At 39.4% G+C, this 16,102-nt stretch overlaps 1 protein-coding gene across 4 annotated transcripts; it reads right to left on the bottom strand.

The window, feature by feature from the left end:
• Positions 1-544: 544 nt before the first annotated feature.
• Positions 545-15,289, bottom strand: ogt.1 (O-linked N-acetylglucosamine (GlcNAc) transferase, tandem duplicate 1). 4 transcript variants are annotated; one of them, XM_028009513.1, is made up of 22 exons: positions 14,901-15,289; positions 12,205-12,385; positions 11,118-11,361; positions 10,727-10,795; positions 7,356-7,472; positions 6,656-6,735; positions 5,907-6,102; positions 5,679-5,819; positions 5,488-5,588; positions 5,198-5,351; positions 4,953-5,054; positions 4,652-4,849; positions 4,228-4,386; positions 4,003-4,092; positions 3,562-3,687; positions 3,260-3,430; positions 3,058-3,174; positions 2,788-2,961; positions 2,290-2,442; positions 1,942-2,194; positions 1,709-1,832; positions 545-1,620 (listed from the first exon to the last, which is right to left on the bottom strand). In XM_028009513.1, the coding sequence occupies exons 1-22, from the start codon at positions 14,935-14,937 to the stop codon at positions 1,440-1,442; spliced, it is 3,168 nt and encodes a 1,055-aa protein (XP_027865314.1). In that variant the 5' UTR covers positions 14,938-15,289; the 3' UTR covers positions 545-1,439. The 4 variants fall into 4 exon arrangements, with proteins under 4 accessions (XP_027865314.1, XP_027865315.1, XP_027865316.1 ...); XM_028009514.1 differs by having other exon boundaries at positions 4,670-4,849; XM_028009515.1 differs by having other exon boundaries at positions 12,205-12,355.
• Positions 15,290-16,102: the final 813 nt, after the last annotated feature.

Genomic DNA, 16,102 nt, shown 5'->3' with positions numbered 1-16,102 from the left:
ACACATGGTCCTGTATCTTTTTTTTTTTACATTCAATTTCAAAGCTGCTTTATTCACCACAAAGAGAGTTGTAACTCATGATTTTCCTCAAATAATTATTGTAGATGCTGATGCAAGATCTCTTGTAGCAGTCAGGGTTACAGTGAGGAAATCTCTCGAGTCACCGTTGTACAAGTCTCATCAAGAGGACAATTAGGGTTGCACGTCATTTTCTTGATTTTTATGAAAAATCCTTAGTTTCCTTAACAGAAGCAGCCTTCCTCATCGGGTTGCTTAGCCTTTCATGCCACTGGCTTTCATGCAGCTACAATAGATGGCAGAAGAGGCCGCATTCTCCACAGCAGACTTATAGAAAATATGCAGCATTTTGATCCAAACACTGAAATATATATTTAAACACTGCACTGTCTTTGCCTTTAGTCGTAGGATAAGTTTTATGCCCCAAACTTTTCCCTGTAGTGTTTAGAAAAATACATTAGTGTGTGAATTTATTGTGCCTGCAGATTTAATCCTTATTGGTATCGACCAAGAACAGAACAAAACATTTTGGTTTCAATCCCTATTTTTTATTATATGTAGAGACTTGCAGCTTCACCGACAGCATACAGTTAAACAGTACAAAACAAAAACTGTTCAGAACATACTTACCAATCCAATTCCTGGCTTGTGTTAAAAAACCCCAAAATCTATTAAGATATCATTTTTATGCTTTAACTGATGATCAGGTGCTTTCCAAACTCATTTTTTATCCAATTAGGACAAACTCAGTTTGACATCAAATAGGACAACACCTACTGAACAAATCTTTTGACAAAATTATTAAAAGCTGGCATTTTGTGTGGGAGGAAGTGTTTGGAAACTTGCACATTTACTTGTTGCAGCCATTTAAGAACAGCTTACACACACACACACAAAAAAAACAGATTCAATTTATGTCTCATTCGTTGCTTGATAAAGCCAATACCTACAATTTAAATGGAGCAACAACGCCGTTTTAAAACATACAACACTCTTAATCCATGTCTAAATAGAACAATTAAAGATGGCTGTGTATTCTCTCCACAAGCTGCAATTAGTCCTGTACGCACGACGACAGGACTCAAAGGAAAATCCACTGTTCCAAAGTACTGAAGGGAAATAAAGGTATTCACAACCTTCTCATGCTCACAAAGTACATCAAGTGTGTCAATATAAAGAGTCTCAGACAAACTGCCTGAAAATAGCTCAGGCTTCATATCTGGCTCAGCAGATGTGTGACTCGATGACAACATAATGGGAGGCCAAGTGTGAACGTGTGTGTGTGTCGGCTCCTTCAACGTAAGAGTCCCCCCCTTTAGAATAAATGAGAAATATGGAAACAGTCACTGAAGGGCAGGGAGCTTGAGTGAATCCTGACCGTTCAAACTATGCTGCTGATCAGGGTTAAAATAGTTTCCAGTTCAAGCGGTCTCACTGGTCTCCACTGTTAGGTGTTTGACCAAGTGGTCTGGCTTGCTGCCGTTGCTGTGATGTTCCCACATTTGCAGATAAAGCCTTTCCAGGTCTATTGTGTACTGCTTGGTGTTGAACAGGGGACTGCAGATTCGGTGTTTCCAAACACGCGCTCTGACCATCTTTAGGCTGCAGGATGGAAGAATATAAAACAAGTTAGATATAACAGAAAACTTCCCCCCCATTAAAAAGGTGGTCAGGAAAGCCATCTACATACTATTCCATGTCAGATCCCAGTTTGACAGCTACATCCTCGTATTCCTGACGAGTTTGAGGAATCAGCTCTGGACAGCCCAGACAGTTCAGCTGTGAGGCAGCCACGCGGGACGCAAGAGTCTCACCTGCAAGAAAGTTTGATTAAAAACATACTTCCAAATTGAATCAATTCTAAACAAAGCCATTATTTAATGCAAGAATGAAGTCATTCTTTTAATAAATGAGCTTCCTCACCTGGCATAGTTACCATGGGGGTTCCAGCCCAGAGAACATCCATGCCGGTGGTGTGCCCGTTGCACAGAGGTGTGTCGAGGCACACGTCTGCCAGCTGGCCTCTCCTCACATGCTCCTCCTTGGGAGCCACGGGGGAGAAGATGATGCGAGACGCAGGCAGACCCATGTTCTGAGCATACTGCTGGATGTTTGGCTCGCCAACAGCGGGGAAGCGAAGAAGCCACAACACGCTGTTGGGCACGCGCTTCAGGATCTGCAGCAACAAGGGAGATTAACGACGGGAATGTGGGTTTTTAGAAAGCTAAGAGAAAACAGAGAGCTGTTTAAAATGACAACTATTCCACTCACATTGGCCCACATCTGAAGAGTAGGAGGATCAATCTTGTAGAGCTGGTTGAAGTTACAGTAGACAATAGAATCCTCAGGGAGACCGTACTGGGAACGGGTCGTTACCACAATGGTCCGCAACACCTCCTCCCCGGTTGCGGCTTTATTATTGATCTATAATTTGGAGCAAAACAGTGTTGCTTCATTGCTTTTGTCTTCAGCTTGTTCAACAAGGCTCAAAGCATCAAGGGAAAACCTTGTTTTAGATTTTAACCCGGACAAACTAAACCTAGTGTTGCGTCTCTGATACCAAGGATGGTGTTTATAGAACTAAAATATATTTTGAGACATTCATTGAGATACTGATTAAAATAAATATTTAAAAAAACTTGACCTGTAAAAAGAAACCATTTCCCTACAACTGTTAAATTAAGCAATTACTGTCGAGTAAGAGTTGAAGCATCGATATACCAAAATGCCTAAATCTTAATAAGTTTGATTTATGCCCAGCAGTCGTACCTGTGTGGTGGCCAGGCCGTTGCTGACTGTGAAGTTATTAATGGTGACCTGGATTTGGCCTTGGTTGATCATGTTGATGATTGCCTCTGCTGCAGTGTTCATGGGAATCACAGGCATGGACAGGGCTCCGTTTGTATCTCCAGCAGCCGGCTCCTGGTTGTTGTCGCACTTCATCTGATCACAAAGGAAAGTTTTAACCTCAAATTTTTAACACAATAATTAACACTGAATTCATTTTGCAATGTTTTCTTTTTTTTTTTTTAAACACACCTTTATCACTTTGACATCCGGCAGACTGTCCAAGAAAGCCTTCAAATCGATGCCGTTAAGAACAATCCGGTTGTCAAAGATGTGTCCGTTCGATTTGAAATCAATGACTGCCTTTTTCTGGAGAGTGGATGAAGAATTGTTTAGGTGGTTTCTCTATGACAGAACAATAAGAGCTGTGGCAACAACAGGGCGCTTCACAAACCTTGAGGTGAGGGAACATGTTGGCATGATCTCCAATGAAGAAGGTGTTGGGCATGTAGGCCAGTTTTTCAGAGTACTGTTCAGCTACTTCAACAGGAGACGTCTCCTTGTCAGTGATGATGTAGTCCATGAACGGAGCGCCGCTGGTTCCAGGGTAACCAAGCCACATCGCCTGTTCAATGTGCAGAAACAGCCATTTGAGCTTTTTTTCAAGGCCAAAAATAACTAACATAAAGACAGCTGAGGAATTATGTTCCTTTTTCTTTTTTTTTTCCTCTACAGTAATATCTGACCGAAGCTCACCTGAACTGGGGCGGGGCGAAGGGCAAACAGCTCATTCCGTGCTCCCTTGGTGTATCCGTTCATATTGACCAGAATATGGATTCCATCCTGATGAATCCGATCAGCTGCCTTTCCATTGCAAGGAATCTGAACGCAAAGGGCAATTTTATGTGCAAATATGTTTTACTGTCAACTTGTTTCAAGCTTCTCTACATAGGAGAGACAGTCAATATGAAACTTGCATAATCCAAAGACAGACTGAATGATAGGCTAACAGACAGTAAAACAGATGGAATAATGAATATGGACGATGGGCAAAGAGAATAGATAGAAAGAAAATAGATGATTGAAAGACTGATGGACAGATCAATGCAACCTTTTAGGAAATGGTACAGAGTTCCTTTTTTTTCCACATTTATTTTGATTAAAACCTAAAAGTATTCTCCAGCTCAGAGAGGTTACCTGAGAGAGATCTGTGAAATGATGAGCTTCTGCAACCACTTTCACACGGAAGTTAGTACCATCATCAGGGCTAAGAGCGTAGCAGAAAACCTGTGAAAACGGGACAGCAAACAAACATTTTAGAATCTAGCTTTTGTAGTAAATTGACAGACACAGCTGCTGAACATATGATAAAGTATGATAAAGAATATTGAAACAAACAAACAAAAAAAAGAGATTCTGTACCTCAAATTTTTCAGGATTGTGCATTCCAGGGATGGACTGCATCAGATGAGAGGTTGGATGGTTGCCGAAGTCGGAGCTGACATAACCGATGCGCAGGCGACCGCCGCTGCTCTTCAGATCTTTAGGGTGCTCAAAGGCAGGTTTGTGGAGTGCATTAATCTGTAGAGTAAGAAAAAGTGTGAACACACTAACATAGTAGAGGAGAAAATTCTACAAAGAATGAGTCAATTTTTCTGAGAATCAATGAAAAATAGAATCTGCCATACCCTTCTTTTAAATTTCCCTCCATAGCAAGCAACCAATTCACAACCAGCCCCCCTTCTGCTTTTTTCTACTTAGATTAAGCCTTGCTGATTTCTTACCTCCCCCACATACCGGCCCATCCATCACCACCACCCAAAAATATAATTTAAACGTTACTTGCTTTGATCATTGCGAGTACCTTGTCCAGACAAAGGTTTCCATGGCGCTCGGCTATGGCTTTGCGGAAGCCGTGAGACAGAGGATATAGCATGCTGTGGTGGGGGTGAACCGAGGGCAAGCGGTTCTTTTCCAGCTGGTCAGCCACGATGCTAACGAGCTTTTTCATGCGCTCGTCGTAATCAGTCCAGTCACACACAATCTGAGAATGCAAGGGGGAAAAAAAAAAAAGCCAGATAAATTTACATTTAAAGTTGTCAATGCTAAATTCAACTAGATTGTAAAATAAACAAGATTATACAAACCTGCAGACAATGAGCCAAGTTGCAATAAGCATCAGGGAAGTCCGGCTTGAGCTTTAGGGCTGTTCGGTAAGAAGCAATGGCTTCTGGGATGTTTCCAGAATCCTAATTAACACATTAATAAGTTAATTTAAAAGCAAGGTGGGGTTTAATTTGAATTCTTTATGTTTAGTTGTTTTTGTGTTTGAAAACAATTGTACAGGCATCAAACAGCAACACCAAACACTGAAACCAGAAAACAGCCCCACCTTGTGGATAGAGGCCAAATTGCTGTGAGCGTCAGCAAAGGCAGGGTTGATCTGGATGGCACGAGTATAGCACTGCAGCGCTCCCTGGACATCCTGCATTTCCTTCAGTGTGTTGCCCATGTTGGAATAGGCGTCAGCAAATGTGGGGCTGATCCTAGAAGTAAAGCAGCGTTTAGCACAGGTATTGACTGATAGGTTGGATATACATAAAACATGGGAATATACATCTATTGCCACAGCAACAGAAAATAGTGTCTCAAATATGCCTGTAGTTTAATGTGAATACAAACCGTATAGCCTCCTTGTAATGCATGAGGGCCTCCTGGAGTTTGCCCTGCTGCTGCAGGACACTGGCCAGGTTAGAGTGAGCTGCAGCAAACTCTGGGAACACCTGAATGACAAATATGGAAAAAGAAAAACACCATTAAGTGATGGTGTTCACTTTCCTTTCAAAAAAGTTCACAAGAACAAAAAAACTTACTTCCAAGGCTTTTCTGTAAAGCTGAACAGCTTCTTCGATGTTGCCCTGCTCACGCTTTATGTTGGCCAAGTTGTTAAGGGAGTCGGCGTGAGTTGGACACAAACGCAATGCTGTGTTGTAGCACTCCTCAGCTTCAGAAACCTGATCATGACAGGATTTAACAATTGCTGACTCATGCAAGTAGGAGCAAAAACAATTTGAAATGCAGAACATGGAAGGGCAAATTACATTTCCTTTCTCCTTCAGGGCATTGGCCAAATTGCAGTAGGCATCAGGAAAGTGGGGCTGCAATTCAATAGCGCGGCGGTAGGTGTCAATAGCAAGGTCAATGAGGCCCTGCTCATAGTAGACACAGGCCAGGTTGCCATGGACGACAGCATGGTTGGGGCTCAGACTCAGGGCTCTCAGGTAGGCAGCCACAGCTCTGAAATCACACAGGTTATCATTAAAACGTCTGCTCTGCAACAGTCTATGTTACATCTATATATTAAGTGCTGACAAAAATGATCCAAATATGCATTGTACTGTTAAAGATGTTGGAGACTTCTGGTAAGTTGCAACAGTTCAATCCTGAATAAAAGTAGTACGCAGTTACATAGATACAAAGTTAAATGAGGACCAGCAATACATGAGCTTATCTCACGTACTATTTGATAGAATATTGTCTGTCACAAGTTAATGTCCAGCATATGTAGATCAACTGAATTTACAAATGCTAACTGCAAATTTGTCCATAAGCAATGTCAGGTTTTTAATAGTACCAGTTTATATCTTCTAAGTCTTTGAAAATACCTCTAAAATAGCAGAAATTGAAGCATTGCTGTGTAAAGAATTAAAAAACATTGATGTTTTGGTGGATTAGGAAAAATTTTCACTTAAGAAAAATGTGAATGGTTGTCAGTTGAGAGCCTAAAGATTTAGAGAAAGTTTTGTTTTTTAGAAAGTAAGACCAGATTTGTGTGATCTTTTAAACTCACCTGTCAAAGATGCGGGCTTCTTTCAGAACATTTCCCAAATTGATGTATGCATCGAGAAAGTTTGGGTCCAGAGTCACTGCCTAAAATTAAAAAAGAAATGCGCTTAAACAATATGTAAAAATATACATAAATTCCGACAAAATATGTGAGATTGGTTTTGTATTTTCATAAAACAAATTCCATATTCCTTCAACTCAAGTTATTTAGATTTGTCCCAAATAGGTTTACAACATCCATGACACTATTACGCTTGAGTATAAACATTTATTTTAAAAGTTTTTTACAGTTGGTATGCAACACAAAATATAAAATAATAACGCCGTTAACTTTGTTAAATTAGAAGCCAACTTCTGCCTTTTTTGGCATTTGCATTTGTTCCATTGTTGACACATTTGTCCAATTAATACATCATCTTTGAAGCAGTTTGTAAACTTCAAAAATACTGATTCTGCAAGTATAATCAACATAAAATTGCTGTATGAATACGTCCAACAATTTACAATTTTGATAGACTCGCTGGTTAAGATTTATGATTTTGAAGTGTTAAGTCAAAAAGTTAACTGAAATGTTAAGTCAAGCTGTAATGTAGTAATGATGTCATTTAAATAGAAATAATAATAATAAAAAAACATTAGTTTTTATCTTTCACAAGACTTTTAAAAGGCTGTCTGGACACCTTAATACAATAAATAATAGTTACCTTTTCAAAATGATGAATGGCGAGCCATATTTCTCCTTGGGCATTGAACACACAACCCAAGTTGCTCCAAGCCACTGCAAAGTTGGGCTGAGTCTCAATGGCTTTCAGGTAGCAAGCCTTCAGTGCATTTACAATGAAAACCACAGGAAAGAGGACAAAAGGTAGAGCAGGGGAGGGATTGTAAAATAAAATAGATTGAGAATAAAAGTAAGAAAAACAAAAAGGGCAGAGAAAAGAAAATTAGTGTCCATTCTCCATGATGGCAAAAAGTGAGTCTACAGCATGGGCTCGCAGGCGCAAAACTCTGCCGCGCAAAGCTGCATTGCTTTTTCCTACGCTGCGCAGATCCAACCAACACCTACACGTAGGCCCTCATCCTGTAGTTATGACCACATTTTCAAAATATAGTGGCATATTAATTATCTGTACGAGGAATTGCACATTACAGTATTATATTCAATAGATGGAGTGAGAAAATAACTTGGTACACATGTTGGCATAAACCTCACAACCGTGGATGCTGGCCAGTTAGTGCAGGTGATGGTCCCTGTAAAGCATGCGCAACAATCGCCAGCGCGTCGTGTGGCTCTACTGCCACAACCACAATGCACCACTTCTCGCTGCTTGCAATGACCTTGCGCCTGGCAAAGGTGTTACTTCGCTGCTGCGTTCGCTTTTTGGCCAGATGGGACAGCTGCAGACCACCAACCCCTGCAGAATAACTGCAACACCAGACTAGCCCACACTTGGCACCCGAAGGTTGGCCAGGTTAAAGAAGGGGGCCAATGTGGGTTCAGAAATAAACTAAAGGCAAAATGTTTTAAGGTTTAGGAATATCAGAAAGAGTGTTAAAAAAGGAGAAGAAAAAACATGAAAACTATTAATAGAAATATTTAATCTAAGAGACAAAAGTCTCTCATTGAGCCAAATATGATTGAAAATTTGGGTGCACTCGGGGGCGAGGCTGGTTTGAGTGGGGAGAGGTCCACAATCAACAGGCCAAAGGGAATGAAGGGGATAAGGGTGAGCATGCTTGCGCTTTCCGCCATTTTGGTTGCTTGAAGGGTAACGCTGCGCAGCCCCTGCGCTACTGCAGACTCACAGCGCACTATCTGCATCATCAGAACGCTGAAACTCCAAATAAAGAAGGAAAAAACAAAATAAAACAGGAAAAATAACCAATATGTAAGAGTTAGAGGGTTCTTAATTGCTTTCTTTTTTTTAAAATAAAAGACACGATTATAGCTTCCATATCCAAGTTTTCTTTTTATATAATATAAAACTGGGTAATTAGTAGAGCTTATTTTAAGAAATGCTTACTGTAAATTATGTTACTTTTGTTTCTTTTTGCTCTTCAAAGGAAGCCACAAGACAGAGGAGCTCAAGCATGAAGAGAGGTGGTTTTTCTTTTGTTGGCATTTACAAACCCGTTACCATATTTTTGGACTTTGTCAGAGTGGCGGTCGCAGCTGGCTGGAAGAAGAGGAGAGGACTGAGGCTGCCCTAGTGTTCCTTTCCGCCAGGCACCTACGCAGGAATAGTGTCACCCACCTGAAACCTTCTAAATAACAGTATCAGTTGTGGAAAAAACCAAAAGAGACAAAATCAGAAAACAAGATCGTTAGTAAAAGGTTTCAAACAATACATTCTTTTAAAATATGGAAATAAAACACCAAATTCACAAACAGGGAATAAAAGCATAATGCTATTCCTAGTTTTCAGTCATGCAATGAATGTAGCATTTCAAAGGAAACAAAAAGGAGTGCTAACAGGGTAAGCGGGAGGGAAGAAAGGCTTTCATGTGAACAGTTAATCAGCGACATATGATCAGACTTCCAGTTAGCCTTCAAATTTGCTTTTACATGAAATTACAGGAGGGCAGCTACTGGCTTGATCTTTCCCAAATGAACTGATCCCATTTCTTTGGGAATATTATTACATATTTTTTAAAAAGGAAAGAAAAATTATTTATTGCTTGATTTTTACTTTCTAGCATTTTCATGAAATATTTTGATCTCCTTATCCTGGCCTGCTTTCTTGAATCCTGGCCAATGGGTGGAGAAAAAAAGGTCTGTGGATTAATTACTTGTATCTAGAAGTCTCCACAGTTCTGAAATAAAGAGGTCATCGCAGTTGCTGCGCACGTTTCTGACTTTCTAACCAAGCATCTGACGCAGGTGGTGGAGTACAGATAATGAGTTGTCTGCTTGACGCTACAGCCGCCATGTTAACTCAACAATTTTTTTTTGAGTTGCCCTATTAAAAACACATCTGAGTGCAGTGGTTATCCGAATAGATAACCATCTATATGAAACTTTAATCGTCAGCTATGATCTAAAATAACTGATTTATGTACACATGAATAAATGAATGTGAGTGTGCTGGAGTGCAGAGTGGATGAAGCTGATTGGTCAGGAAGACAACTCGGAGCGCATACACCCCACCAAACCTTAGCGAGCGCGCGGGGGGCGGAGCGACAGAGCGGAGGAGGTTGTGACTCCCCGGTGCTCCTCCCCACTCCGTTACCCCCCTCTAGCACGAAATAAGATGGCCTGTAACCGGCAGGACAACTCCATGCCTCCACATTTGAACCCCACCAAGGTTGCCACCCCCTAGAATGAACAATTTTTCATGAGACAAAATTACATGGTGACTCTAGGGGGGGAAAAAACCCACACTGACAGCAGCTGAATTGACAGCAAAGCAATATGAAAAGATACAATCATTCAGTAGTTTACATACAAAATAGGAGTATAGCAATTAGGTTATAAACCATCTTATCTTTTGCACTTCAAAAAGATAACCTAGCTTCTCATCAGTTCATGTTTACTTCCAAGACCGAGCCAGCATTTTCCCTCCAGTCAGGACTACATGAAAATGCCCGGCCGAGGTTGGATCCATTTAGTGAATTTAAAAACTCCAGCCTTTCTTCCTGAAAGGGCAGGGGGCTGACCTTTGCTAAAAGGTCAGTGTACAGCAAAGGGTAGTGGGACTAAAATAATATTGTATTGTATGGACAGATGTGTGAAAGTTACTGGAAAACAAAATGAGGCTGTCTAGAGGGAATCATCATGATTTTTTTAGTCCCGTCGTTAAAGCCTGATTGCCTCATATGAATGCTTACTGGCTCCAGTCCAATATTTACTAAAGGACTTTGCTAAGACTGGTTGAGAAGCTCACAGTGATAGTTTTCTGTCTTAGCTGGAGGCATTACTCAAAGGGAATTTGTATGCAATTTAAAATGTATAAAAGGGTAATATGAAGAGCATCTATCTGGTCTTAGTGAACACTTCAAATAGAAACAAAATGCAATATAATCGAAAACAAAAAGAACAACACAGATATATCAGAGCCATCCCACTGCAACATACCTTAGCCTCTTCCAAACGCCCAAGAGCCTTCAGCAAATTACCAAGGTCACTGCGCACGCAATAGAGATCCTGGGAAGGCAGACAGATTTCAGTTTTTATAACTCGGCTAAAAATCAGTGATTACATTCTAAAGCACAGGTGTCAAACTCCAGTCCTCAAGGGCCGGTGTCCTGCACCGGTCTTTGTAGATGTGCCACAGGTACAAAACACTGGAATGAAATGGCTTAATTACCTCCTCCTAGTGTAGATAAGTTCCCCAGAGCCTTACTAATGACCGAATTATTCTATTCAGGTGTGGTGCAGCAGAGGCACATCTAAATGTTGCAGGACACCGGTCCTTGAGGAGTGGAGGAAAGCACCCCTGTGCAACAGAAATGTTGCTTGGACTTACCGGGTTGTACTGTAATGCAGACACATAAGCCTGCACTGCCCCCTCCATGTCTCCTGCAGCCACCAGGGCTGCTGCCAGGTTGATGTAGCCATCAATGAAATCTGGCTTCAGCCTGAGGGCATGGCGATAGTGCTCTATGGCTTCCTGCAGCTGCCCACGCTCCTTGTACACATTCCCGAGGTTGGAGTAGGCCTCTGCAAGCATTGGGTTCTGTTTGATGGCCAAGGTACTGAAGTGAGCAGACCTTGGAAGCAAAACAAAATGGGCAGACGATAGTTACATTCCAGCAGCTTTGGGCAGAAAAAGCAGGAAACAAGAGGAAGGAAGAAGACACTTGTCTTAAAGCGGTACGATCAAGCCCTTAGAAGCCCAACACTGACAGTTTGTTATATTGAAACACAGAAGTGAGATAACTGAAGCTGTTTTCACTCCCTTTTTTAAGTTGTGACAAGCTCAGCAAATTAGTTTGAAGAAAAGGAAAGAAAAACAAGGAAATGGAAAGAGAACTGGGATTTGTTAGGGGGTAAACCTCTGACTTAGTTTAATCTGCATCGATAGCCTCTGACCAGTAACTCCAATTTCAAGCACTGTAGACCTGAACTGGCTGAAATTTCAACTCAGAAACCTATCCAACATATTCATGTAAAGAGATGCCAATGAAAGTGTGAAGCTGAAATAACTTTTTACTGACAGGATGGAGAATAGTCACAACATTGTGAAACGTATTGCACTAACATACTCCCACAGTTTCTGTCTTTATGGAGGCAAAATGACAAAAAAAATAGTAGTGCTGTAAATTGTGAGAATGTTTTATCCTGCCATCAATACATTCTGATGAAGGTCTTAGTGTAAAAAGTGTGAAAAGCAAGACATTGTTAGACTGTCATCACCCAGAACCCTCACCCTTCGTCACAAGTACCGTATACAACCAAAATGGAAAGTATGAAACCTAATTAAACAGTGCAACTCAGTATTTTCACAGCTTTTTCCAGTTTAGTTGCATGTACACAAACCAAGAAGCCCCATTGTCGTCAGCTACCACCACACCGCATGTTCAGTGTGCGCCAAGGCGCTAGGTAAGTGATACCTGTCAAGTCTTCGGCACTGGAAGTGGATGGAGGACAGAAGCAATAACACGCCTGTGTTATCAGGCTCCTGCCTCCATAGTTGCATGCAGTGGCGCTCAGCTGCCTCAAAATCTCCTGACTGGTACTCCCGGTGCGCCAGTTCAGCCAACCCTTGGAAGGAAAGAATACGTTTTGTTGGTTCTGGAGCACCAACACAAGCCAAGGAGGGGGGAAAACAACACGTTAGAGGTGATGGAAGGAATGAAATCAGACAAATGAAAACAAAAGAATGAGAATGTTTTCATTATAAAATATAAAATGAACTCAACTGAAGGAACTGATAAAAATCATTGTTAATTAAAGCAGTAACAATGCAAAGATTTGAAAAGCATCAATGCTGTATTGGATCACAAAAATACAAACCTGATGGTTTAATGAGATAAAATGCAAGGCTGTAATTGACCGTTTGTGTACATTTGAAGCATTTAATGAATGTCAACACAGTAGGTTAATAAACCTTTGAATGAGACGGCATCAATTTACCAGTACCGATTTATCAGGACCAAGATATTGGTAATTACCTAAATAAAGCAGGTTTTTATTGAATAAAACATAGAAAAGTATTTAACAGAAAAAAACATGAAAATGTGTGAGATGAAACAAATGTGGGGGAAAGGATGATGTACAGGGAAAATATTTTCCACTCAATTTTACAAATATTCATAGCTTCCACTGCAAACTATCCTTACAAAATGTTAAGAAAATATAAAATATCCAACAATATTGTTGAATGAAAGTATAAAGGTATGACTAGAAATAAAATAATAAGTATTTAAAAAGTGTTCAACTGTTTCTGCTTTGTGTTTACAGCACATAGAGCCAAGAAGGTTGGTAGTTTATCCAGTTAGTGAAAAATAAAAATACTCATTTCTATTTTAAGGTTTTACTGAAAAAGTTGCTACCTAATTTCTGATTTGGCACTGAAACAACTTTACCATGTCTTGAGCTTCCTTTTTATTCTGTATTAAACAACTGGAACCAAATATCTTACAGACTCTCCTCACTCTGTTTCTCTAAAAAGAAACATCTAAAAATCGCAAGAGGTATTGCTTTTTTTTTACTGTTATGCCCTTATTTAAAAGAGAAGATACATTGGCTTTAATAATGAGTTGTTTTAATCTGATGTAATGAGAAAAGTTGTCATTTAAACAAGATACCGCTGAATTTATTTCTAAGCTCTCGCAGTTAAACACAGGATACATGAAAAAATTTTTTTAGTGATTTTTATAACTAACCTAAGCACAGTAAATGTATATATTGTATTTTCAAATTTATTGATACTCATAGAACAAAGTGCCTTTAAGATTTTCAAAACAACATTACTTGAATTTATTGTCAAAAATAAACCAAGACAACTGTGGCTTGAAAATTTTTCTACAAATGTTTTCCCACATTTGACGCCATAGTGCTTAAAGTCTGTGTAATATGCCACGTTTCTTTGACAAGGTGTGGCCAAATTTTCTTAAGCACACCATTGTTCATACCCAACCATGACAGTCACAGCCCGACTATTATGACAAGTTAGTTGTCAGAATGAAACTCTTGAGCGTTTGCAATTAGGATTTGGTAGTCTTATATTCTAACTGAACACACAAAGGATTAAAATGTGCTGCAGGTTCTTTGATAGAGGTTGAGGTGTGATACAAAAATTAAGAAATTAGATGATTATCCAACCTCATCTCATTTTTTATTAAATAAGAGTTTCTGATTTTATGCAAAAATGTTAAAAAGATATACAGAAACTAGACCGTTTTAATTCAAATGTCCAAACGTGGTCATTGGTGGCTGAATTATTATCCAGTAGCAGGTATTTCTAAGACAATTACATCACTACAACTCGTCTAACACGTTATATTACTCGCATAATACCTATGTGAAATGCAAACTGGCTTAGCAGGGAGGAGCAGAACCATAAATACAGACACGTCTTGCTCAGCAAACCTACTAAATATGAAAGATACCATGGCTGTATGCTTTCGTGACAATTATGTAATATTTTCATACATAACCAAGGCAGCTTTAATAACTCTGTACAAACATAATATCAGATTTAACAAAATGATGCAAATTATGACAGCTTAACTTCAAAATATAACTTTTGGTTTTAAAAACCTGGGTTGATGGGTGAAGAAATTAATACCAGTGCAGCATTTGCGCCACATAGTGCTGGCTGTTGTCGGCTAGCTTTATCAGCAAACCTCAGCAACAGATCCCAGTATGGGTGAAAATTTGGACTGAATAAAATATCCCCAATGCTAAATTTAGGAAGAAGTTTTTGACATACATAAAAACATCACGTCCTTAAATTTACTCCATTTCAACAGTCGAGAAAAAAACAATTAAAGGCGACTTTCGTAAATAATATAAACATTTATCGCAGAGTAAAGTTTCATATTTGTTCAGTGCACATTCAGAAAACAAAATGCGTTACAAACGCTGCTAAAAGATGCTAATATGACAATGGGCCTCCTTTGTTAAATCCCTAAAATATAGTGTTAAGAAATAATTAAAATACCGCCGTAAATAAAACACAGTTTAAGGAGCATCCAATCGACTTACATATTTTATATTTTTCCAAGTTAAGCATATTTTAAGGGTTGTAAAGCATCTTAAACAGTAATGCTAGCAGCTGTTAGCCCCACGTAAAACAACCAACCTGTGCTGTCGGCCACATTTCCCACTGAACTCGCCATCTCCTCGGTCTTCGGGGACTGCACGTTGGTCGTCAATTTGCCTTCTTATAAATAACAGCTTCAGAGAAATGTTTTGACTAGTCGGTTTTTTTTTTTTGTTTGTTTGTTTTTTGTTTTCTAGTCAACGACAGGAAAACACGTTGCCTGACTAGTTGGGTAAGGTTACCTTCCCAAACCTTTCTAACATCCTACTTTTCATAGATTAATTTTAAATAAAAAAAATTGCAGTAATTACTATTACTATATCCTAAGACAATAATTGATTTGTATTATCTAAATTTTCGGTTTAATTCAATATGCTGATGCTAAACGCTTGAAAGCCCCTAGCTTCTTCTCCTCAACAAAGCGGCTATTGAACATAAAATGGCGAAATGGGTGGAACTTGTTTTTTGAGACAAAATAGATCCCAACATCGCAATTGCATGAAACGTTGCATAAATTATAGTAACCTGGGCATTTCTGTAAGAAAATGTTATTTGAATAGAAAAATTAATTGCTGTCTTCTGGTGTGAGTAATAACGTCAGAAAATGAAGAATAGTGTAATTGTAAACCTATCTCGCGGAAGAACATATTGGTGCAGTGAGACGAAGCACGAATGCTGTGGAGAGCACCGGAGCACAATTTGCAACATGGCGCTTAAGCAAAAAATAAAGAAGAAAAGAAAAGCAGGTAAAAGAGAGCACATAAAATCAAACAATTAATAAAAACGATTTAAACATTTTTCAGTGAGTTGAAATAATCCTTAAAGCAAACCTCCCACATTCATATATGATATTTTGCTCTATTTTGTTCTTAGCCACTATCAGGTGGTGAATCTTTCCTTTCCTCCTAAACAAATGGCTGAAATGCAGTGCATGGCCAAGTTACCCTAATTGTAACTTGGCTTACCCTAATGTGCAACAAATACATCTTAGATTACAGAAAGAAGAACAAAAAACAAAAGCTGTAACTTGCAGAGGTGTGATAACACAATTTGTTTTTGACAATTGCAATTTTTGAAGTGTTTTAAATCATATAGGCCTAGGCTGATAAATGGTCCACATTTCAGGTAAATTATAGCCAGCAGGAAAATTGAAATAGTCAATAATTAATTACGATTTCAGCCCACCTCACGCCAGAAATGTCTTGCTGGAAATAAGCAACAGCACCCCTTCTAACCCCACT

This window comes from Xiphophorus couchianus, chromosome 23 (genome assembly GCF_001444195.1).
Source record: "Xiphophorus couchianus chromosome 23, X_couchianus-1.0, whole genome shotgun sequence".
Lineage (NCBI taxonomy): Eukaryota > Metazoa > Chordata > Actinopteri > Cyprinodontiformes > Poeciliidae > Xiphophorus > Xiphophorus couchianus.
Note: the sequence above shows the minus strand (reverse complement) of the source record. Positions and strands in the feature narration are given on the sequence as shown.

Excerpts from the sequence above, each read along its gene's own strand:
- ogt.1 (XM_028009513.1), bottom strand. The coding sequence starts at position 14,937 with ATGGCGAGTTCAGTGGGAAATGTGGCCGACAGCACAG. Across the intron at positions 12,386-14,900 it reads AAATGTGGCCGACAGCACAG|AACCAACAAAACGTATTCTT; the intron begins GTTGGTTGTTTT and ends TTGGTGCTCCAG. Across the intron at positions 11,362-12,204 it reads CAGTGCCGAAGACTTGACAG|GTCTGCTCACTTCAGTACCT; the intron begins GTATCACTTACC and ends TTTGCTTCCAAG.